General features: G+C 33.2%; 1 protein-coding gene across 6 annotated transcripts; it reads left to right on the top strand.

The window, feature by feature from the left end:
• Nucleotides 1–1,833: 1,833 nt before the first annotated feature.
• LOC100926081 (alpha-S1-casein) lies at nucleotides 1,834–22,855 on the top strand. 6 transcript variants are annotated; one of them, XM_012552926.1, is made up of 18 exons: nucleotides 1,834–1,881; nucleotides 4,744–4,806; nucleotides 5,788–5,808; nucleotides 7,755–7,790; nucleotides 8,516–8,542; nucleotides 9,642–9,656; nucleotides 10,732–10,800; nucleotides 11,733–11,756; nucleotides 12,212–12,235; nucleotides 12,888–12,926; nucleotides 15,059–15,082; nucleotides 16,383–16,424; nucleotides 16,774–16,815; nucleotides 17,282–17,305; nucleotides 17,389–17,424; nucleotides 18,806–18,958; nucleotides 19,617–19,659; nucleotides 22,434–22,855. In XM_012552926.1, the coding sequence occupies exons 2-17, from the start codon at nucleotides 4,756–4,758 to the stop codon at nucleotides 19,620–19,622; spliced, it is 633 nt and encodes a 210-aa protein (XP_012408380.1). In that variant the 5' UTR covers nucleotides 1,834–1,881; nucleotides 4,744–4,755; the 3' UTR covers nucleotides 19,623–19,659; nucleotides 22,434–22,855. The 6 variants fall into 6 exon arrangements, with proteins under 6 accessions (XP_012408380.1, XP_012408379.1, XP_023362399.1 ...); XM_012552925.1 differs by having other exon boundaries at nucleotides 19,614–19,659; XM_023506631.1 differs by lacking the exon at nucleotides 9,642–9,656 and having other exon boundaries at nucleotides 19,614–19,659.
• Nucleotides 22,856–25,429: the final 2,574 nt, after the last annotated feature.

Below are 25,429 nucleotides of genomic sequence, written 5' to 3'. Positions count from 1 at the left end.
TTTCAATATATCTATGATTATTCTCAGGTTATGTTTATATCCTTAAATCAGAAAAATGAACCTTTCCCTGTCTCCTTTAATCTAAATTTCTTCCCTTTGACACTTTCCATGCATTTTGCTTATACACAGCTGTTGCCATGTTGCTTCCTCTATTACACTGTGAGTTCCTTGAGAACAGGGACTGTGTAACTGAATTTATTTGATACCAGAGCTTAGCACAGTGTTTGGTACATAGTAGACTTTAATAAAGGGAGCTAGGTAGCACAGTGAATAGAGTGCCAGGCCTGGAATTAGAAAGATCTGAGTTCAAATCTTACTGCAGACATTTACTGGTTGTGTGATTCTGGGCAAGTCACTATTTTCCTCAGTTTCCTCATCTGCAAAATGAGCTGAAGAAGGAAATGTCAAACCACTCCAGTATCTTTGTCAAGAAAACCCTAGCTGGGATCACAAAGAGCTAAGAAATGACTGAAATGAGTGAACAACAAGAATAATGGCCTTAATAAATGTTAATTGATTGAATAATTCCATATGTATTTTGGTAAATTAGATGTAGAGATGGAAAGGGTGTGTGTGTGTGTGTGTGTGTGTGTGTGTGTGTGTGATTTGAAAGTGGCCCCCAAATGTGTGAAAGTTGTCTAATTCATCACTTCACAATACTTCATTAGTTTATTTGCAACAGAACATAACACAAGAATGTTGGATGTCAATACCTCCATTTTGACAGACTTAACACAAAACTTCAAAGGCACACAAGATAATAAATAACTTTTTAGTTTTTCTCCCTCCTATCCTATTTGGCACTAGGGTTTCTGAGTACACAGAGCTTATTCAAACCAGAAAGAGGTCCTTCACTATATCAAGGTTCCAAATATTGGAATTTTCATTTAATTGGTTAATTATATAATCAAACTCATGGGATTATTTATCATTTTCCAGAAGAGGCATTTCTTATTTATCCTATAAAAGTTTTGTTTAGTGCCTTCTTCTATTAATTATTTCCATTTTATCCAGTTTATACCTTTTTGTGTAGTTATTTGCATGCTGTTTTTTTTTTAACTGATGGTAGGGATGTTTTTTTTTTTTTAACCATTCTTTGTGTAATATTTTTTGTTCCCCTATACTTAGCTTGTTCTCTGACACATAGTGGTTTCCTAGTAAATGCCCATCGATTGATTAACTGCCTAAACTCCAAAGATAAGTACTTGATGTAGGTTGTAAAAGACATCTACCTTTCAAAATAGTGAAGTAAATGAAAATTTTAATTCTTAGTATATGGTAAGCTTGTTAAAAGACAGATCATATTGCAGAATTATGCATAGACAAGGTTTTTCATTTGCAAATAAAAACTTATGGTTAAAATAAAGACTTTTACCTGGGGATATTTTGTCCCCTTCCTTAAGAACCAAGATTCTTTCAATAATAGCATTCACAAAAAAAAAGCTAAAATGGAAAAAGTGATTTGGGAATGAACGTAGCTGGGTTCAAATCCTAGTTAGTTACTCCTCATGTACCATATGGGTATTGGTAAAATGAGGGTATTGAACTCAATGACCTCAGTTATCTATTTCATCTCTGTATCTATGTTCCAAGGTTCCAGGGCTAAGAATTTGGATTTAAATTTTGAATTTGACCCCATTTCCTGAAAAATCTAAAGGCATAACATGAATCACGCTTTTGTTTAGAAATATTCCTCAGAAATTCTAGGGACAGAAATTGGAAAGGAGAGTGATTTTTGATCACAGAGTTCTGAGAATTCACATTCTGTAGGTCCAACTTCAATCCCACAAAATTAGCATATCATCAGTCACAGAGTTTAAATAGCTGGAAAGCAGAAGTGGACAACATCACTTCTATCAAGCAAACTCCCTTTGACTCAAGGTAATATATATGCATATTTTCTAATTCTTCTTATCCTTTTTTGTTCCTGTGTTAAGAAGTGTTCATAGTTTTTGAATGAAAATAAGAAAATTATATTAATAATTTCTCCTTACAAATGTAATTTTAGCAAGGCTAAGAATTTAAGCTTCCCCCCCAAGGTTTAGATTAAATTTTATTTTGTTAATATCTGTATAGCTTTAAGGTTTTAGGTAAGAAATCAATATGGGCTTGTGAATAATAAGTCCAGTGTGATAACTTTCTTTTTGGAAGTTATATGGATAGGTTACTACAAATTAAGTAAGTTGTATTAATAATAATAACCAACAGTAGTAATAAAATAGCTGGTATTCATATAGATTTTTAAGGCTTGCCATGTGTTTTATATACTCTCTCTTTTTGTCAAGAAAAAGCAATAGCTATGTATAATACATTTCTCGATTCTTGTAAAGTTTAAGATTTTCTTTTTAAGTTCAGCATTATGTTCTTGGAGAGTATGGGTTAGATCATGGTAGCCACTAGGTAAACAGAATTGGTTTGGGAATGAGCAGGAACCACCTAATGGAGCTTCATAAGAATAGCTTCTGTCCTAACATTGACCGTTTAATTACTTTAATAATGACTTACAGAATTTAAACACTCAATTCAGCAAAGAACACCAAACTGAGTGAGTGATTAGAAAACAAGGTTCTTGTAGCTTGATTAGTAATGGAGAGAGTGCTATTTCTTAGAGTCAGAATATTTCATTTGCCAGATTATTTTTCCTCCCTTTCCTTTCTTCCTGCCTAGACCTTAGATATATAAAATGATGGATTATATTAGGCAGCCAGGTGGTACAGCAGAAAGAGTGGGGTACTAAGAGTCAGGAAGACCTGAATTAAAAAATTGGTCTTAGATCCTTACTAGCTATTGACCCTGAGCAGGGCACTTAACTTTTCTGTCTCAGTTTCCTCATCTGCAAAATATATTTCCCTCCCAGGGCTATCACGAGGATAAAATGAGATCATATTTATGAAACACTTTGAAACCTTAAAGTGCTATGCAAATTCTAGGTATTCTTATTCTTATTCTTATCATTATAATCATTAGACTACTAAGGGTCCTCCTGCCTCAAAATTTATGATCTTCTAAAGGATAAAAATAGTCTGAAATCCTGTGAATGCATCTTATGAACAATGCATCTTATGCTCCCTTCTATTTTAAAAATGACTTTTTGTATTTTAAAATTATAACTTTTGAAAGGTATATATACAGAGCAGTATATATATATTTAATCTAGATTCAATCAGTCAAAAAGCACTTATTAAATGCTTACTATGTTCCAGGCATTATGCTAAGTACAACGGAAATGAAAAAGTAAAAACATCTCTTACCTTCAAGGATCTTGTATTCTGATGGTGTATTCAACACATAAACAATTATTTTCAGAGGGGAGATTATTAATAGCAGGGGAAAAGCCACTTTGCAGAAAATAGGATTTAAACAGAGATATGAAGGAAGACAGGGAATCTGGAAGGCAGAGATGAAGTAGAAGAGCATCCCAGATATGGGAATAGTAAGTTTAAAGCCACAGTGATAAGGGATGGAATGTTGTGCCCAAGGAACTGCAGATTGGCTATTGTCATTAGACTGTATAGTGTGTAAAGTGGAGCAAAATGTGAAAAGAGCAATAAGGGAGGAAGGAATGAGTTGTTAAAATCATTTTTATTATAATTTTATTATTATATATTAATATTATTATTTTTATTATATTATAAGTGCCATTCAGAAGTCTCTATTTGAGCCTGGAAGTAATAGCCACTGGAATTTTTTGAATTACATATATTACAGTAATATGATGTACTCAGAACTTTGCTTAGGAAAAATGAAGTTTTCCCTAAGTAGGGGATAGAATAGGGAAATTTTGGGAGCATGGAGACTAATTAGGAGTCTATTGCAGCAGTGTGTATGAGAGGTGGTGAGAGTTTCAACTAGAGTTGGGTGTATCTAAATGGAGTGAAAGGAATATATATTAGGGATATTGTGAAGGCAGAGACAAGATTTGACTTGCCTGGAGTCACATAACTAATGAGTATCTCTTTACTATTTCTCAGATGTTGTTGTGGAGATCATCATTTTTGGGGCAACTATCTCCCAACAAATCAGTGTACTTATAAGACTGGAAATCACCCTTAAATTGAGATCCAGGCTTAGGCAAGCATTCCAGATGCTCCCTATGGGAATACCTGCTGCTTCTCCCTTTCCCTCCCTATTTTCAGCTTTTATTGAAGAGATTCCTGTTTCAAGGAAAGTAGAACCTTAATAGGAGTCTTACTAGAGGGGGAAAGTTCTCAGCTTTCCTACAAGTTAGACTAATAAAGATATACTCCATATTTCTGGAAATGAAAGAGAAAGCTGGTATGGATGTGTCCCAAAGAATGTTAGCCAACCAAGAGAAGGAGCTTCTCTATTACTCACCCACCTCTCAATTCCTTCAAAGCAGAGCCCAGCTGCCATTTCCTACAGGAGCCTTACAAAGTCTCCCCAAGTATTCAGGAGATTATAAGATTAGAGATTTAGAGCTAGAAGGAACCTTTGAGTTTATCCAGTCCATCTTCTCCCTCTCCCTCATTTTACAAACAAGAAAACTGACGTCCACAAGAGATAGTTTCCCTCTTCAAATTAGTAGAAATACTTACCAAGTTTTGTTGAATTGAACAGACCAAGGCAGTAAAATTATGAACATTTATATAAAGAGTCTAAGTCCAAAATGTATATAAAAATTGCTTCTTTAAAGCACTTGTTTAGAATACACTGTTTAGGAAGAATGAATATGAATTCAATAGCTACAATACAATCTCTGATTTCTCATTATTCCTTTCTCAGGTCTCAGCCACCATGAAGCTGCTCATTTTCTCCTGCCTTGTGGCTCTTGCACTGGCCAGGCCAGTAAGTACAATGAAGTGTTTAGAAAGGCTTCTATTCTTACCAGGAAAGGGAAACCGTTGCAGTATCTGTGTAGGAAACCAAACAATAGGACTTTGGAACTTAGAAATTCAGGCATTTAGATAGGAAGCAGGCAGATGACTTCTTTTTTGGTTATTGTTAATTACAATTGAAGTGCTCCAATTCAGAGGGTACAATGATAATACTAATTATTATTATCATTGCTTTAAGCCTTAGAGGTGTGAATATTTGGCTCTTGTTTGGAGTTATAGTTTCTTAGTAAACTATTATGTACTATAGTATATTATAAATATATGTAATAGGGTATAACATATATTATGTAGGTTTTTAAAATTTGTAAATTTTATCTCATTTTATTCTTAAAAGAGTTCTAGGAGAATAGTATTATATTTATCATCATCCTACAGAGGAAGAAACTAGTCAGACAGAGGTTAAATGTCTTGCCCACTGTCATATAGATTGTAAGTATCTATGAATGAATTTCAACTTATGTTCTCTTGATTCCAAGTCAGTGCTTTATCCACTGTGCCAACTAATTGCCTCTCAAGAACAGAAGAATAAGACAAAAAACAAATGAATGACAATGACAGAGACATAGAGAGGGATAATGAGATAGAGAAAGAGAGAGAAAAATTCCTAAAGTTCCTCAAATTCCAAGAACAAACCTGGAACATCATTGTGCTTTCAGCATTCTTCAGTTTGAGATGATTCTTCCAATAATCCCTGAAAAATAAATGCCTAATTCAGCCTCTTTCCCCCAGAATATTTCTTCCTCATTTTGGGTAATTCACACTAAAGCAACAGAATTATTGTTGTTTATTTTTGCTGCAATTTTTAAGGTAATTGTTCTACTTATTCGTTATATTTAAGAACTAGGAAGTATTTAAACTTTTTTATTTTTTAAAAAACTCATTAATAAAAGTACTTAATAAAAGTAATAATGAATCTTTTATTTTCCCCTAGGATGCTCTCAACTTAGTTAATGTAAGTATCTTTCACTTAAATGCATTTAATAGCAAAACTTTTGTTTATCTGTTTATATTGCAGGTGTATGTGAATGTATGTATGTGTGTGCATATGTGCGTATATGTGTTGCAGACTTTTGAGTTTGATTTCTTCCATATGGAACCTATAGATTCTAAGATAATCAAAAGGTGTATTCTGATCTTTCTACATTAACTACTAAAATTGCAACATCTTTCTTATTTATAAAATTTAGCTTCCAACCTCTATTTCAGTTTATTAAATATATCTTTTGAAAACAAGCTAGACAAACCATTTTCTCATAAGTTTTTGCTTATCTCTTATAATATGTGTGTGTGTGTGTGTGTGTGTGTGTGTGTGTATGTGTGTGTGTGTATCCCCTAATCCCCTTAGGTTTAAATAAACATCAATGACAATGGCAATAAAATTTTTTAGTTCTTTCTTGCTGCATATTGCAACCTATCTCTGTATTAGTATAAGTCTCACAGAGAGTTGCAGAAAGTTATTAGGGATTCAGTGACTTACTTATGTTCTCACAAAGACTTCAAGGCACTATTTGCCAGATCTTCTGGGCTTTAATAGAATGGCTCCAGAATGCTTTTATCTATACTTTATAAACATATTACATTTATAAATGTTTATATGTAATACTCACTACATTAGTCTTTCCCACAAAGACTAAGGATATAATTAATGCATCCTCAAATAGAAACAGAATTTTGAGATATGGGCTCCTTTTGAAACATTAATTTCAATAGACAGAGTGAAATACTTTTCATACTGTTGCTATAATCCAAGAAAGAACTAAGAAAAGTTATTTCCTGAAATAATTAATCTAATTCTTTTCTTGTAAAGAGATATGAAGAGAATCGTTGAGAAGAGACAAAAATTGTATTTGAGAATATTAAATGTTGAAAGTTTCCATAATTGTGAAGTCAGAAATTCTAGTGATTATTTCTAAGTATGATCTTTCTCACAACTAATGTCATGAATAATTGCTTATGTGTTTGGTACTCTGCTAATAAATTTTATTGCCATTTCATTAATGTTTATTTAAGCCTAGGGGGACTAATCTACTACTATTGTCCAGTCATTCCATTCATTTCAGATTCTACATGATCCCATTTAGGGTTTTCTTGGCAAAGATAAGGGGTCTCTCATTCTATTCACTATATCACCTAGCTACACTTTTATTTTACTACTCACTAAATTGTTGTGGGTCTCTATTGTCTCCTAGGATTAAAATAGAGATTCTTCTGTTTAGTTTTAAAAAATCCTTCAAACCTAGTTCCAATTTATATTTTTAGTCTTTTTGTGAATATTCTTTCACACTTGGCAACTCGGTCAAATTGGTTTTCTTTTTCTTATTTACCCAAAGAACTAAATTTCTTTCTCTGTGCTTCTGAACTGTCTCCATGCTTAGAATGCACTTATTGTTCACCTTGTCTCATAATACTTTTCTTCTTTCAGTATGCAGCTTGAATACTATGGTCCAAATAAAATCTTTCCTGACCTTTCCCGATTGCTAATGCTTTATTTCTCTAATTATCTTGTATTTATTTATTTTCTCTGTATTTGTTATATATGTTCATATCTACCTATTTGTCTATCTGTTTGTCTCTTTCCTTTCTCTCTCCCTATGTCTACTCATCCATCTATCTATCCCTCCATCCACTCATCCATCTATCCCATATTTACTTATTGTGTTTTCTCATTAGAATTTTAGCTTCTAGAGAGTAAGAATTATTTTATTTTTTGAATTTGCATTCTCCTTACCTAACACAGTGCCTAGCACATAGCATGATGCGTAATATATGCTTAGAGACTGATTGATCTGTGAATGATAAATAAGTAAATATATATGCTTATTTGAATATATATATATGTACATATGTATATCTATCTATACATACAATTTCTGATTTTTTTCTTTTTAACTTTTATAGAGAAATATTAAAAATCGAGAACTGGAAAACCGTTTGGTAATTATTTTGTTCCATTAATACAGAAATTGGTTATGACTGGTAGAACTGAAGAGATGATGTATTAAGAATGGACTGTTGGAATAAAAGGATCTCCTCAAAGTTTAGAGTATGAGTCAGTGTAAAACTTTGATAATTTTTGATAAGATAATGGAGAGAAAGTGGTTAGTTCACAAAGAAAAATCTATAGGACATAGTTCTCAGGGTTTCATGGCGACTTACAATCTTGTTTTTTAGACACATGATGATAAGGGCATGTTATAAAAGTCTTGGCTCAGTGGTTTATATTTTAAGGGGATCATCTCTATATTTATTAAGAATTATATTCTTATGATAACTGTTAGCCTTTCAATTAGATTGGGTTGAGGTATTTTTAAACCTAAATATGTGGAAGTGAAAATGACTTGGCAGAATTTACTCTGAAATGAAAAGGTGTTGTTCAGTCATGTCCAGCTTTTTATGACTCCATAGCAATTTTTTTTAAGATACTGGAGTGATTTGCCAACTCCTTCTCCCTCTCATTTTACAGATGAGAAAACTAAGGCAAAAAGGTTTAATTGACTTATCCAGTCACATAGCTAGTAAGTGTCTGGGGCCAGTTTTGAAATAATGAAAATTAGACTTCTGACTCCATCCACTGTACTGTAGCATAAAGACTTTTTATTAGGTGACTCACTTCCTACTATCAAGGTTTGAACTCAACATCCATCTTTTATCTCTTATAGAATGAAGAACCCATTCTATCAAATGAGGTGAGTCATCCTGGTTGACAATCAGTTCCACAATATGGGGCAGGATGGAATTTACTTTTTTTCCTTCTTTTGTTTTATGTTACCCTGCTCACCTGCTTTTGGAGGGGAAAGAAGAATGAAGGTAGATAAAGGATCAGGTCTCCAAACTAGAATCACTTCAGTTGTCTACAACTATGTGTGGAGGATTATTTGGAGACCTTTTTGGTTCATTTATATAGATAATAAGGTCCATTTTCTACTTTTTTCTGTCAGTAGAAGGGAGAGTAATAAGAGTCCCAATGAGGATGAAGTCACATAGCTACACTAAATACAGTATGGCATTTTGGGAAGATGGCCGAGTAAGTCAGAACTTGCCAGGTGATCCAGATTTCCTCCACAAAAGATAAAAAATTACCATCAGATGAATGTAGAGCAGCAAAAATAAAGGGGTAAAGCAGTTGAAATCTTAAGACAAATTGAGAGAAACTCAGAAAAGATATGATATCCAGGGACTGAGATTCGGCCTGAGTGACATGTAGACCAAATGAGAAAGGATATCTAAAAGATTTTGTAGGTGGGCCAGTGTTAAACTCAAAGCTATAATTTTATAAGGTGGCATTCTCTTTATAAGGTACTCTTTTCACTCTCAACTTCCTTTATATTTCCCTAGAGGAATATTTGATATATATTATGATTACTTTTCTTAACTAAAAAATTATGAATACTTTTTGTTTTAGCAACATCTTCATTTGCACCCCTAATTTCCTTCTTTCTGCAAACCAGTGAACCCTCCTGGTGACAAAGAATAATAAAAGCAGGAAAAAGGCAGTTTAATAAAAATCAACTAGCATATTGACAGAATCTGTTGCTATAATCCAAGCATAGGTCTCCACCTCTGCAAAGCAGGGAGGTAGGCATATTCTCAGTTGGTCTCCAGAACTGAGCATCTTGGTCAAGTCTGCAAATGCTGCGATTTTCAGTCATTTGAGACATTTATTTTTGCATTAGAGATCTCCATATTTTTCTGTCAAAGGAAATGATTCCAGAAATCCAAGAGGTGACACAATTTCAAAGTGAAAGAAAAAATAATAAGTAATCTATTCCTTCTTATTCTTTGTAGGTTTCATCAAGTGAGGTGAGACATTTGGATCCCAAGCCTGACTTGATGCTATTCTATTCAATCTTCTTCTGCTATTTTATAGCAACAAAGGCCAAGTCTACACAACCAGCGAAAAATTAAAGTAGCAAAAAAAAATCTAACAAATATGGGGGAGGGGTAGATAATTTTAATATAAATTTGTTTGAATTCAACAAAAATCTTTCTTCAAATTTTCTTTCTTTTTTAAAAAGCTTTTTATTTTCAAAATATATTCATAGATAGTTTTCAACATTCACCCTTGCAAAACCTTGTGTCCCAATTTTTTTCTCCTTCTCTTCCTCCACCCCTTTCCTTAGATGGCAAGTAATCCAATATATGTTAAACACGTGCAATTCTTCTATGCATATTTTCACAATTAACATGCTATACAAGGAAACTTAAATCAAAAAGGAAAAAATTGGTACTCCAAATTTTTAAAGAATTCTTCTCTTCTTTCATATTAGTCATGTATATTCAAGCTCCATGTTCTGTAATGGTTGCATTCCAAATCAATCATCCTTTTTTTGTTTGTTTGTTTAAATCCTAAGCAGACTCACAGGAATTCAGGACAATTGGACCTTGAAATAAATTAGGTTCTACTATATGTGTATGTATATATATATATATATATGTATATATATATACAGATATATACCATATATAGTCTTTCATGATCCATTAAAGTTTACTTGACCAGAGAAAATATCTCCACCAATGATTGATGAGAACATAGATGCAATCTTTAGCCACTGAAGAGAGTAAAGAGAATTGTTTTTGAGGACATGATTTCTTCATCTTGGTGTTCCAGCTCCCTGTACTAGTCAGATACAAGTACATATCTTGTCAATACTGAATAACGTCAGGCAAGCCTCTAGTGAAATGGGATCTCTAATGGAAAGTAGAGGCTCTCATATTTCTAAATCTTTTGCTGAGTTACTCTTTTCAGATAAACCAGGTAGAGGGACATAGGTCTTTGTAAATGCATCTGGCTTTCATGCCTATTCCTGTCACTTTGTGGTCAGATTTCCTGGGCCAGAGTAGAGCATTAAATATGATTTTTGTCATTCCTAAGGAATATCTCTACCAGCTGAACAAAGTTGTACGACCTGTGGAAAAATATGACCTGGACAAATCCAGAGAGGTAAAAATTATCTTTAAATTTAATGAAAACACTCCCATTACAGGGAAAACAATTATTTGGAAATGAGACTTTGCCAGTGCTTATTTTTCTTTATCTATAGAATGTATCCCAAAAGTTTTAGTACACTTGTGAGCTTTTAAAACTTCAGTTTTTAAAATGTCTAGCAGACAATAAAATCAAGGTAGTTTGTTGGTTCACTCTGGTAATTCTTTAAATCTCATTCTTAAAGCTTAAGCTTTTAAAGCTTAAAACTGCATTAAAATTTTTAGAGTGCTCAATATAAAGAAAATCATTTATGTATTCAAACATAGTTAATATTGATTTATGTTCTGTGAGTTCTAAAGTAAACTGATATCATTGACTATATCTGCAGTATACTTATTTATATGCGGTAAGGAAATAGGCAAAAACAATGACTTGCTGGCAAAAAATTGTTTGCATTTTTGCAAGAGTCTAATTTTGTTGCTTGATCATTTTCATTCATTTCTGTTTCTTTGTGACTTATTTTGGGGTTTTCTTTGCAAAGACACTGGAATGGATTGCCATTTCCTTCTCTAATTCATTTTACAGATGAGGAAATGGAGGCAAACAAGGTTAAGTGATTTGCCCAGAGTGACACAGTTAATAAGTGTCTGAGGTCAGATTTGAATTTACGTCTTTCTGATTCTACTGGGATTCTATCCACTAATGCAATACCTAGTTGTCCTAAAAGGCTACTGAGACATTGCATTAAATGGTTATAATACAGTATTATGATTATATTTTCTGGTTACTCTTTCATTTCCTGCCAGCCAAAGCATGTGTTATTGGAGTTGAACAGGAAATCTTTTAAAAGGTACTTCCCATTGAGAAGTACCAAATAGGGTCTGAGTAGGTGCAATATTATCTGTTGCATCATATTTAGTCTTTTATTAATTTTCTATTCTTGACAGGATGTGAAGACTTCATTAAGAGAGGTGAGACTTGTTCATTTAATGAATCCACAGACTGAACCAGAAAAATGTCCTTCTATTCTTTTCCTTTTGTCATCCGATTATGCAGTCCAGGACTGCTGCCAAGTCCCATTAGCCACTTTTTGGGGTTTGTTGTTGCATTTTGTTGACTCCCTTTATATGTTTGGTGATTTGGGGCAATGAGCCTGATATTTTAAATTTCCTGGAGGTAAAATATAATATGAGCAATCTATTTGGAGGTAATTAAGAATTAATATTGGGGGGAGCAAATAACTTTAGGCAAATAGCCTACTAGTAACAAATAACTACTGTGCTTTCAGTTATTTAGAATATCTGGACTGAAGCAATGAATAATTTTCATATTCTGTTTTTATCTGGCCATGGAAACTAAGCCAATAGCTATAATATATTTGTAATTGTCATAAATTAAAATTGATTCTTTTTTTTCTTTTCCAAAGGAATCTATCACTCCATCTACCCAAGTAAGATAATTTCAGTACATGAAAAGATTTTGATATTCTCTACTGATTTAATCTACAGTATTTGTAAAACACTTCATTTTGAATAGAAAAACCTTTGCAGAGATCTTAAGTGAACTTGAGATATCATAATTTTACTTCATTATATTGACAAAATATTTTTACAACTGAAATGAAAAATGTTATTTGGAAAAAAATTCATCCCTCTTTCAAAATATTTATTCTGTTCTAATTAAGTAATTATTTCTGATAATAATGGATACCAAAAAATCTCTTTTGGAAGGTGATTTTTGTTGATTCAGTTATCTCTATGACTCAGGAAGACAAGCAGGCAGTTTGTATTGGGCTGGAAGATTCTGGTTCTTGTTTGCAAGGAATGGGCAGGATCCATTTGGTAGTGGGGGACTGAAGTTGTTATTTTTGTTGGACACATGATTAGGTGTGAATTAAATTAATGGAAGTGGGTCTCACCTCCAGGGTTTGCTCTACAAGATCCTGAGAGAATATAATTGTAGTGAGCTTTTATATAGTGCTTTAAGATTTTATAAAGCACTTTATAACTATTATTTCATTTTATCCTACTTTGGGCTCAAGGTAATCTAACAGGCTATCACAATGGTCTCATTTTTGATACAATAAAATTTGTCTTCAACAGGAACGTGTTCGCAGGCAGGTGGAATACAACTTCAATGAGGTAAGGTGTCACATTATATGCTAATTGGGAGGATCTCTTTCTTTCTATTTGAAGTTGTACCCATCAGAAGCTAAACTCTATGACCACTTGGGGAGACGACTTGAATCCGAATCTTGGGACTGACCATTTTCTTCTTCCTACCTTAAATCTGTGATCTTATGATTCTTCCCTATTGAATATCCAACTTACTTCCCAATACAATTATTTCTCAACTCCTGTTATCTTGAACACCACCCTAGAGAAAACAGTAGCAGCAGCAACAATAACAAGAACAAAACTATTTCCATCCCCCATTATCACCTTTAGAACTTTTCTCTCCATCTCCTTCAGTCTTTCTATTCCCCAGGCCCAAATTATCCCAATTCATTTCTCGATCTTCCCTTCCACTGTGTACTTAGAATACCTGCTCTGTTATGAGTAGACTTCTCTCCATCCTTTGTTTTTGATTTAAGATTTCTTTGTTCTTTTTAGCACTGACTAAAACTTGCACATCCCTTTGGGATACCACACACTCAGTTAGCCTATCCAAAAGAAACATTTCTTCCTATCATTCCTTTAAGTTCTCTTGGGGCAGTGTGAAACATGCTTTTGAGACATGGTGGAATAGATTTTCCAACTCTTTATTCTATATGATGTCTTCCAAACCATCCATCCACTGCAGTCACTCGACAATTCCATAGGATCAGAATGTTATGTTACTATACCTTCTTCCCATTCTTATCAGTGCCATCTCCCCACATTTAGGATAGTCTTCTTTCTTCCTTCATTATTTCAACTCCTGAATCAGATTTCTTTCCAGTACATAATCTCCAATGGTATTTAGTGTCTATATCCATGAACTTTCTAATAGTCATATGCCATTGTTTCTTGACCTCCTCAACTCTGTTTCTACTTCATTTAATTCTTGATGTTGTTATACTACAAAATATTAATCTTTGAAATTTCTCTATTCTTGTACCATAATCACCTGTCCTCTTTTCTTTCCTACCTATTCTCCTGATAAACTTGTTATTCATTCTCAAACACTTTTTATTTCAGCCCATCATGCCTGATCCTCCTGTCACCATATTTGACCAAGACTCAGACATTTTTATGAGAGGCTCACTACTGCCACAGAATTGCTCTTTCTTTTTAATTTTCCCCAATAATTTCCTATCCTGTATTATTTCCTTGCCAATTTTCTTTGCATTTGTTCCCAATCATTACTGGGAAAAATCATGAAGCTCTATGATATTTTTCTTTTGTAGATTAATGATGCACAATCTTACTGTTGCTTGACAATATGTCACTCTTGGGCATATTTCAGGGCAAATTGAAAGAGTGAATATTTCCAACTATCTCCTTTATCCTCCCCAAATGTTCAACTCTAATTCATTCCCTTGCCTCTTGGTCAGATTGACTGCACTTTTATTTTATTAAGACCAAGGTGATTTTATGAAGTACTTACTACTTCTGTTTAATACTTCTCTTCCTTGACTCATCCATTGTTGCTTCTCCCTGATATCTGAATAAATACCTCTCTTTCTGGCCAGAGCTAACCCATCTAGTTGATCCCATCCCTTTCTGTACCCTATATAACATGGAATATTTTTTATTTTTTTCTTGCATTGTTATAAGATCAAAGATATAGAGATGAACAGGACCTCTGCAATCACTTAGAGGATAAATAACGTCCACAAGGACATTTGAGTTATAAGTGTCAGGATATGAACCCAGATCTTCTAACTTCAATGTTATGATACTTTACTCTGCACTATTTTCTTTCTAATTGTCTATCCATCTCTCTGTAGTCTACTTATCTATTTGTCAAACTCTTGACCTTACTCTCCATAATTGTAGACATAAAAATGTATATTATTATGCTCTACATTTTTTAGAAAAAAAAAAACATTTGCAGCTTGGAGTCAAAAGGACCTGACTTCAAATCACACCTCAGATATTTGACATTTACTATCCATGTGACCCTGGGCAAGTCACTTAACCCAAATTGCCTTGTAAAAACAAACAAAAGAAAAATATCTGCACATTCAGTATCAAACACACTACTAGGTAATCATTATATTCCCTTCTAGGCTTAAAAAACTGTGATCCATCTAAAAATTAATATGGACTCTTTTTTTTTTCCATTATAGGAGGATTCTTCTGTCTCTAATGAGGTAAGCTAACTTGATTCTATTACTGTGCTCAGTGTATCAGTAAATATCATTAAATGAACCTCATGAATCACCTCTTTTACTTAGACTTCTTGGTTGATGGGAAGAATGGCAGTGCCCTTTACAATTATATAAAATTTTGAGAGGAAAGGTGAGTTTGGGTGGAAAGATAATAAAGTCTGTTTTAGATATGTTGAGTTTGAGGTGCCTATGGAACATGCAATTTAAAATGTCACAGTTTGTGGTTATAAGATTACAGAAGAAACCTTAGAGGCAGTTGAGTATTTTCCTTTCATTTAAAAGAAAAGGAAATTAAGGAAGAATGCAGTTAAGGGACTTGCTTGTGGTAAATAAACAAACAAACAAACAAACAAAAAACTAATAGTGCATGAAGTGGGTTTTGGATTCAGGTCTTCCTGATTCCGAATCCACTGTTCTGTCCATTATACTATGTTGACTTGGATTCTGGAGTTTGGAAGACAATCTGGTGCTAGATATATAAACCTGCTATAAAGCTTATAAGATAACCAAATGGGATGGAATTAAAAAAAAAAGGACTTAGGAAAAAACTTTAGGGACATAATGTGGCTAATGGAACACCAAAGAAAATTGATAAAGGGAAATTGGACAAGTAGGAGGAAAACCAAGATATTGGTGTTATTGAAATCTATAGAAGAGAGTGTCCAAGAGGAGAGGGTGGTCAATAGTGTTAAATATTGCTGAGACTAACAAAAGGATGAAGATTGAAGAAAGGCCCTTAAATTAGTAAATAAGAGATCATTTATAAGTTGGAAATAGCAGTTTCTGTTGAATTGTGGGATCAGATGGCAGAATGAAGAAAGCTTAGAGTGATTTGTTAATCACTAGCTTCTTTTGCACTTTTGCATACCACTTGCTTACATTAGTATTTTTAATTTTAATACTATTATTTTAGAATGTAAATAAATATTTTAAATATTTTTTAAAAGAGAAAGTGTAAGGAGAAGAAGTAAAAGCACAAAATAGATATTCTTTTTAGGAGTTTGAGAAAGGAAGGAGAAATATAAGATAATGGTGGGAATCTGTAGATAGAGAAATAGGAAAAAGTATTTTAATATTCCAATTTACTTGACAATACTGGTCAATCAATATTATTAAGCTGGATATGTGTCAAAATTAAATCTTTTTCTTTTCTTCACAGGAATCTTATCATTTCCTCCAAAGAATAATAATATATTAGCTTAATTTTAAGAATTCCAATCTTTTCCAAGATATCCTCTATTTTTCCTATATGTCTAATTTAATTTAATTTAATTTTTTCCAGAGAAAGATTGAAGATGTCAATGAACAGTACCAATATTATCTGGTAACATCTCATTTAAGACTTGAGACATAGGTCATGGGGAATAAAAAGGGATATGTAATAATACTGATATGTCCTTTTGAGCAAGGTTCATTTTCCTACCTTTACATGAAAACATGTGGGTCTATGGATATTGTTTTTGATCATATTTCCTCATATTAGAGTGTTTCCTGGGGTTTTGATAAATGATTCATTTCCTTCAGAATGCTAATTAATCTCTTTATTGTTCTGAAGTAGATAGAACTTTGGATATATATGACCTTATAGTCTCATCTCCTATATATGTTTCATTTATTTATGTATTCATTCATATTATTCATTCATTTATGTATTTATGCATTTATTTTACCAGAGAAGACTTCTAGAGGACAGAGATCTTTACTTCCGCTACCTGGTAAAATTTCTTTTAAGATTTAAAACAGTTGAATGAAAGAAAATGTGGTATAATAATATTCTTTCTTTTTTGGTAGTAGCTGAGAATACTATATTCTACAAGGATAACACAAAAAGATGAGATTTGGAAGATTTAGTTCATATCCATAACCATCAAGTATTAATAATATTTTAGGATTAGTAACTAAAACTAAGAACAATCAAGCAAATAGGCTTTTAACTTGATCTCCTAATATTGTTACCTCAGCTAAATCACTTAGTATGGCCAAAGAATAGTGCTTTATTTTGCCCCTTAGTTCAGAGATACTTACCACAGCCTTCTACTATCCTTTGGAATTAGAGACTTAATCAATCATTAATTTAACTTGATTTTAAGCCATAAAAATAAAATGATCTATAAATACATACATATATTAATGTGAGTTATTATAAAACTAAAATGATCTCTTAATTTTTCTTTTATTCAGGAATCCCTCTATTATCCTACTGAGGTGAGATATGTTAATTTAATTTAAAACTTTAATATTATTCAAAGTGATTTGAATTTTTACTATATATATTTTGGGTTTTTTAGCTAAGAAAATCTCAGCTACACAGAGAACTCTATTTGGTAAGTTTTCATTTAAGATGATGGTAATCAATGAAAAGAAATTTACAAATATAGTTCTCTTTCTTTCTCCCTAATACAATTCCTACATAAAATCATGTCATCCTGAATAATTTATTTGTGATTCTATTCATTTGTGTTGAAGTTTGTTGTCTTCAATCACAAGACTGATCTCTTATCTTGATATTCACCATTGTCCTAACTTTCATCATCTCCAAGTTTTTGACCTTCTTGTTGGCTATTTATTGGGTCTGTGAAAATAAGTGATTTATTTTTTCTTAAATGTGACAAACTCTTTTTTTCTAAGACAAGTAAATAACCCATTGACCCTCTATCTTTCAGTTTTCAGATAAGCAAAATCAAACCAAAGCAAACACTACCAGCACCATCACCATCACCAAAACAATAAAACAAATCACACCCTGTTATATTATTTTAGCAATTAAACTGGGCTCTCTTTGCCCCTCAGTTAGCCAGATAATCATTTGACTGTGACTCAAAATTCTCCTTGATCTGCATTTCTAATCAAGATTTCCTAATTCAATGTTCAGCACTATGTTCATTCTGCCATAATTAGTAATAATGATGATGATGGTAGTGGTGGTGGTGATAACTAAGATTTATATAGAGCTTTAAGATTTGCAAAGTTCCTTACAAATATAATTTCATTTTATCTTCACAATAATCCCCATTTTATATATAAGATGATTGAGGCAGAAACACATTTAGTGATGTGCCCAGAATCACACATATAGGAAGCATCTGTTCAGATTTGAACTCAGTTCTACTGTACAACCTAGTTTCCTCTTCCATATTGGTCCTCTAAATTAGTTCTAATGTTTCTAGTTTTTATTTCTATTGGAAGGGAAAGACCTTCAAGGTATTTACTATATTATAGATTATGGATTTCAAGAAAATCTGAGTAAATTAGATTTTCTCAGGGTGCAGATGGTTATTAAGCAATAACCTAGTTAAGAAATGTTTAGTTTCATACCCAGATATTTTGAAGGAAAAAAAAAACTTCTTTATTAGGTTTCACACAGAAATTTTCTTTCTCTTTTCATTGAATACAGAAATTGGCAATTCTAAAAATAAAAGATTAGGACAATAAAACATAAGCTAAGGAAAACATGATAGGAAAAGAGGAATATTGATCTGTATTATCTGGGAATCCTCACTAAATTATTCTGTCTCAGTTTCTGGGTCCATAAAATGGGACAAATAATACTCTTGTAACTTACCTTCCAAGGTTTTTGTAAGGAAAAAAATTGAGAACTATAAAACTAATGCATAAATGAGTAGTTCATGATGAATTGTAGTGACTAAACTATTCCCTTTTTTTCTTCTTTAAAATTGCGGATGGAATCATCTTGCATCATTGTAGCAACAGCCTGAATTCTACTACTCCTATCATCCTATTTCCATGAGACCATTTTTGCCTTATACAGTAGAAGTCCCTGTCCCTTCTACCCACAATGCCCCACTACGTTCTATCAATAGGAACACTGAAGCAGTCTTTACTCATTCTGAAGAGAAGGTGAGTTCCTTTTAATGCAATTCCAGTGCAGCTATCATTTGAATATATACTGCAGATAATAAACTCATAAAAATACTGAAGAAAGCATATCTAGGATAGAATGAAAAGCAAAAACCTCTTGTAAGAGTGAAAGCAAACTTCAGTCCTTGACTGAACCAAGGTGAACTACTTCTAGATTTTTGGCATACATATGATCATATGATATAGTTATGTTTAAGGAGTTGAACTTTTACTGATGAATCCATCTAGAAGGGAAATTCATTGAGAAGGGAGAAAAAGGTCTTCCAATCTATTGAATTTATATCACAGACATAAGATATGAAAATTCTACTTGAAAAGTAAACTTTTATCCTAGAATTAGTAGGGAGTTTATTGACTGGCATGTTCACTCTAAGAAAGTCAGTTTGTCAACCAAATGGAGAATGGATCAGAAAGAGAAAAGACTTCAAGAAAAGAGAACAAATAAATTTTGGGGTAACCAGTTTTTTTATTAACGACAAAATTGCCAACTCTTCCTACTTTTGCTACATAGAAGGAAAGAGGCAAACATAATGTTGAGTTGTTTAAGACATTGTTTATGTCTCTTTTGTTTACATTTTCTTTTTTATTGTGAACCTGTTTTTATTTCTATTTAAAATAAATATTTTTCTTTTAGAAGAACTAAGAAGAGTTTCCCAAATTCCCCTCTCTCCTGATCCTTGGTAAGTCATTTGTAATTTGTTCATATGCAAGTGTCAGATCTAACTTTTATTTCATGAATATGTGCAAAGGAAAACATTTCAAAAATTCTTGTATGTGCTTATTTACCTATTCTATTTTAATCCATTATCATTTAGGGGATGGTTAAATTGATACTTTATTAAATATATCTGTCATACATTAATAGAATGTAATTATTAAATGAAGTTTTGGGATTCATTATCATATTATACTTAAGCTATAACTTAAAACATTAAATTTCATTTTAATCAATTTTTATTAAAGATACAATTAAAGAAATGGTGCTGGGGTGTACTAGTCAATTTCCCAGGATATGTGATTCTATACTTCTCTGGTAGTGGAATCTTTTAGCAGTGTATCCTCCCATATGGATGTAGTTGCACTATTACTGGCTCTTTCTTCTACAATAGTGACAAGTTGGAAGTCCAGTTTTCACCATCAGTCTGGACAAGTAATTTCATCATGAGAAACCTCTTGGAGGTTTGGGTGGGGTTAGCAGGTCTCTTTTATTTTATTTAAAGTAAAAGTTTCCCGGTCATAGCCATTAAATTTCCAGTGAATTTCTGTAGAATGTGAGCTCCTTGAGAGTGGAGAGTGCTTTATTTTTGTCAGCACCAGGGACAGTGCCTGGCACATAATACTCAAAGAGATACTTGCTGAATGGATTTATTAGGTGATACAGTGAATAAAGTGCCAGGACTAAAGTTAGGAAGACACTTTTTTTTTTCTGAATTCAAATATGGTCTCACAACAGTAGCAAATTGTGAGATTCTGGACAAGTCATTAACTCTGTTTGCCTCAGTTCTTCAACTGTAAAATGAGCTGGAGAAGGAAATGGCAAACCACTCTAATATTTCTGGCAAGAAAATCACAAATGGGATAAGAGAGAGTTCATCATGACTGAAATGACTCAATGGAATCAAACCAAAGCTTGAACTGACCAACAACTCTTCTCTAATTTAAATGATCTTATGTAGGTATCAGGAATTACTAAGTTTCCCTTCTGTTGGCAATTAGGAAAAAAATATTTTGCATAGTAACTCATAGAAGTGTCTATTTAAGATTGGAGGTCATATTTGTATTCCTTGGAGGGAGTGACCAAGCAAATGAACAGACAAATCTTTTGAAGCACTGAGATATGCAGAAGTTAAAATGTTAATTCTAGGTTAAACTTCATTTTAAAAGACAGGGTTTTAGAAACAAATGTTTGGTAGAAACAATAAGTAGCTAATAAGCAGTATTTATTAAATACTGGAGTTAGGTTTTTTTAATGCACAAGAAGCACAGGGCCAAGAAAAAAATTCTAAGACAAAATCTTATTTGAAGGATTCTGCTTAGAAAATGAGCAGCAGAATATACACATATATGTACATACATTTTTGTGTGTATGTGTTTATCTATGAATACCTATTGATCACTCAACCATCCATCCCTGTCTGTCTAAGATTAGGTCTTCCTATCTCATTCAGACCACAAGTAGAATGGCTCTTTACAATCTTGATCCCAACTAATGATTTGCATGGGAGGTTTGACCTGTTTTGTTTCTGGCCTGGTTCAGTCTAACCCTCTTTGAGCAGGTTAATATCTCCCTTATATCCTCTCCCCCTTAAATCACCATTCTTTGAGCTTTACCATATTGAAATCAAGATTAGTGAGAACACCTGATTAGTTTTAGCCTTATTGCAGCTCAGAACTCTCAAGTTCAAGTGATCTATCAATCTCAGCATTCCCACTGGGAAGGATTATGCATAACTACCAGCAGCAGAATCATATGCAAAATAGAAAATAATATTAATGTTAGGTGAAATCCATACAAGGCAAACATTTTTTGGACTAAGCTAATTTTTCATGAACTAATCTTCTCTTAAATGCTAAATTTGCCTAAAACCTCAAACCTAAAGGAGTAATGCAGATTGTGAGGATAGTGGACTGGCTTTGACTTAACTCAAAGTTATTTACCAATCAATTCAGTTTACTTTACTTCATTTCAGTTTTGAGCACTGGATATGGATTAAAAAATTTGGATTTAAATGCTGACTCTGCCACTTTTTTCCTATGTGTCCCTAAATAAATTATTTTCCCTCACATGATCTCAGTATGCTCATCAGTAAAATGAGAGGGTTAGACTAGATGATTCATATAACTTCAATCAACTTTTGTATATGCCAGACACTGTACATACTGTAAAAATGGATAAGCAAATATAAAAATAACATATATAAAGGAGAACACAACTGTCCAAATATGTAATTTATCACCAATGCTTTGGTGACAAATTTTGAGCTCAATAGTCTTGGTGTTACATTAAACCTATGCTGAATGACTATGAAAACATAGCATCATAAATTCAGAACTGAAAAGGACCTTGGGGTCAAAACATTCTAGAGATGAAGGAATTGAGTAACAGTGAAATGAAGTGACTTGTTCAGTCACAGAGATAATGTCAAAAGGGGGTTTGAAACCAGCTCTTCCTTATTCCAAGCCAAGTGCCCTGTTCACTACACCATGATGTCTCTTTTTTTTTAAAGTTAGATTAATTTCCATTTACATAAGAAATTCTAAAACCCTTTCTATTTCCTACTCTATTACTATTAAAGAAAACAGTTGATGTCAAGACCAATGGCTTAGTATCCCCCAATGATAACTAGGAGTGACAAGCAGCAAATCTGCATTAGAAACTTCTTCATTATGTGACATTATCTTCTAGGCACAAATAATGGCAATCACTAATATGAATTTCTTTCTTTATTCACAGTTCTGACTGAACATTCCAGCCTCTTTATAGGATCTATCTTCTATTGGTGTCTACGAATAGCATCATCCTGTGCAGAAGATTTGATGCTCATTATTTAATGAAAAAACAAAAGCAAAGCAAAACTCAGGAGAGTGGAATCTTTCTCTGATGTGTTCTACTTGGCATTATTTCTCTTAATCAAAATTTGATTATAAACTCTCTTTCCTATATCCCATTTTCAGTCTTTACAAGCCAGGTGTAGGGCATTCTAGTTTGGACACAATATTTATAGATACCAAAGCTTTTGCTATGTTTCTGTGGAGGGAATTTATAAGAAAGCGTCCTTGAATTATTTAACTTCTTAGCACTTCTCCTTCTAGCCACTGTGTAATAAAGTTTTCCTTGTTTCTTGCTTTTAATAAATTAATTATTAAGGCACCATTTCACGTTGTACAGCTCATTTTATTTAATCATTTTACTTCATGCATTAGTATCTAGCATGCTCACATAAAAACTTCCTTGGAATTTAAAAAAAATACACAATATAAAGAAAACCCCCAAATGGTTCATGAAGAGCATAAATACAATGTTTGGTTCTGTACTATTGGAAGTCTGCCTATCCTTCCTAGCTCAGATCAAGTGCCACTTCCTTTCTAAAGTTTTTACATATTCATCCATCTTGGATTCATGAAACCTTACTTGACTATTTGTACTACCATTTTGAATGTAGGTATCCTGTTTCCCTATGATTGGAAGGTTATCAAGAGCAGGGACTGGGATTGGGACATTAACTTTTGTAGTTACTTCTATAGTCAGAATAGTGCCATGAATATCATTTGAAATAGGATGGGATCATTGATTTAAAGAGGGAAGGATGCTTAGAAGCTATTGGACCCAACTCAATTTACATATTAGGACTGAGACCTAGAAAGATTAAGTCAAGTCAATACACATTATTAACTATCTATATGTGCCAGGTACTGGCTGAGCACTGGACATACAAAGAAAGGCAAAAACAATCTATATTCTCAAGGAGTTCGCAGTCTAATGGGAGAAGATAACATGCAAACGATTGTGTAAAAACAAAACATAATCAGCACAAATTGAAGAAAATCTTAGAGGGAGAACATTAGTACTAAGGGAGAGTAGGAAAGTTTCTTGCAAAAATCACAATTTTAGCTCAGTCTTTAAAGAAGCCAGAAGAAGGAGCTGAGAAGGAGCAGAATTCCAGGCCTGTGAGAGATGGAGTGCCCCTTGAGGCAAAGCAAGGGGATCAATGACACTACATGGTAGAATATGAGAGAGAAAGTAATGTGTGAGAAGACTGGAAAGAGGAAGGATCCAGGTTATAAAGAGCTTTAAAAAGTCAAACGAAAAATTTTTTATTTAGGTGAGGATTGAAAAAAGGCTTTTAGATTTGATCAATGGTCACTGGTGAGAACAGTTTCAGCTGAATGATGATTTTGGAAACTGGACTGTAGAGAGGAAATAAGAGAGTGAGAGGAAAGGAAATGGATGCACTAATTATACTCAGCTTTCTCAAGGGCTTTAATCAAGAAAGAGAGGAGAAATATATTGACAATAGCTCCTTTTGAAAAGGGATGAAAATAACTTGTTCTGAGTCACATAGTATAGTATCTGAGACAAGATTCAAATTGATTTCTTTCTGAGTCCAGCACACTATTTACTATGTCACCTACTTGTCTTTGAGGAAGGCATGGGGTAGAGATAGGAACTGAACCTATGATCTCATGGGTACAGGGAAATCCCAAATGAGGAAATGCCTTTTCCTTTATGATCTTGTTTATTACTGTAATTTCTAAAACCTGTACATTTTAGTTCTTCTCAAGGTATATCATCTCTCTTCTCTTCCTAACCTTGACAATTTTTTTCAATCAAAAAATCATCTTTTCCACTATTTGTTCTCTTGTTTTATTGCTAATTATGCCAAACACCATCTTTGAATTATTCTACAACACTTTCAATTAAATTCAATTGCTGCTGAATAGAGTAAGAGAAAGTCATGACAGCATGGTGACTAATAAGTGCACTCCAGATTTAAATTACATAATTTCCAATAGGCTCTCATGGAACCAAGGCAATCTTTTTACACCTCCCTAATCTTTTCATTCCTCCTCAAACCTCTCACACTATCCTTTCACCCTGCCAGATGAAGACTTTGCTTCATACCCCAATGAAAAAAATTGAAATCATTTGGAGAGAGCTCCCTATTCTTCCCTCATCTTCTTTTCACATCATTCAGATGATTTCACTCACTGTCTCCTTCTTTACTCTTATAGTACATGAAGAAATGCTCCTTCTTTTTGACAAGACAAACCCCTCTACATGCACCCTTGATCTTATTCCAACCTGCATCCACTCTCTTTTCCTCAATGAATTCAATTCCTGACTCACAATCTTTTTCCCTCCCCAATACTCATACTATTGATATTCCTTCCAACACCCTTATCTTTCATTTCTCAATTTACTCATTTTCTATGGTCTACTCCTCTACCACCCCTCAGCTACATATAGTTATAAGCTTAATCTTGCCATTTTCCTTTCTCATCTCATCTTATCATTCTACCTCTCAACCCCTTCAACCTTCAACCCCTAACTTTATTCTTTGCCTTCCTTATGTCCTCCACATCTCAATTCTTTCCTAAGCCATCATCTCATGCACTCATTCTACTTTCCTCTCTTCTCCAGGGAGACTCTTTGTTGAACCAGTTCAGTTCTGTAATATTGTCTTCTCTAAAGTTCCTTATCTGTTTATTCTCTCATGGATCTTGTATTTTAATTTAATTTAATATTTTTGCTTGACCAACATTGTTCCATATGTTCCAGACTCGAAAATTAATGTGGTTTAGAGAGAAAATGAATATTTTCAGACTTAAAAATCGACTTTTCTCTGTTATTCCACAATAAGAGCAAAGGCTCTTAAGTAGACACCAAATCTCTATCAAATAATGAATAAGTATTGAAAACTTGGATAGTTTATTCATAATAAAAATGTG

This window comes from Sarcophilus harrisii, chromosome 6, assembly GCF_902635505.1.
Source record: "Sarcophilus harrisii chromosome 6, mSarHar1.11, whole genome shotgun sequence".
In the NCBI taxonomy this organism is placed as follows: domain Eukaryota; kingdom Metazoa; phylum Chordata; class Mammalia; order Dasyuromorphia; family Dasyuridae; genus Sarcophilus; species Sarcophilus harrisii.
This window is presented reverse-complemented; position numbering and strand designations above follow the sequence as displayed.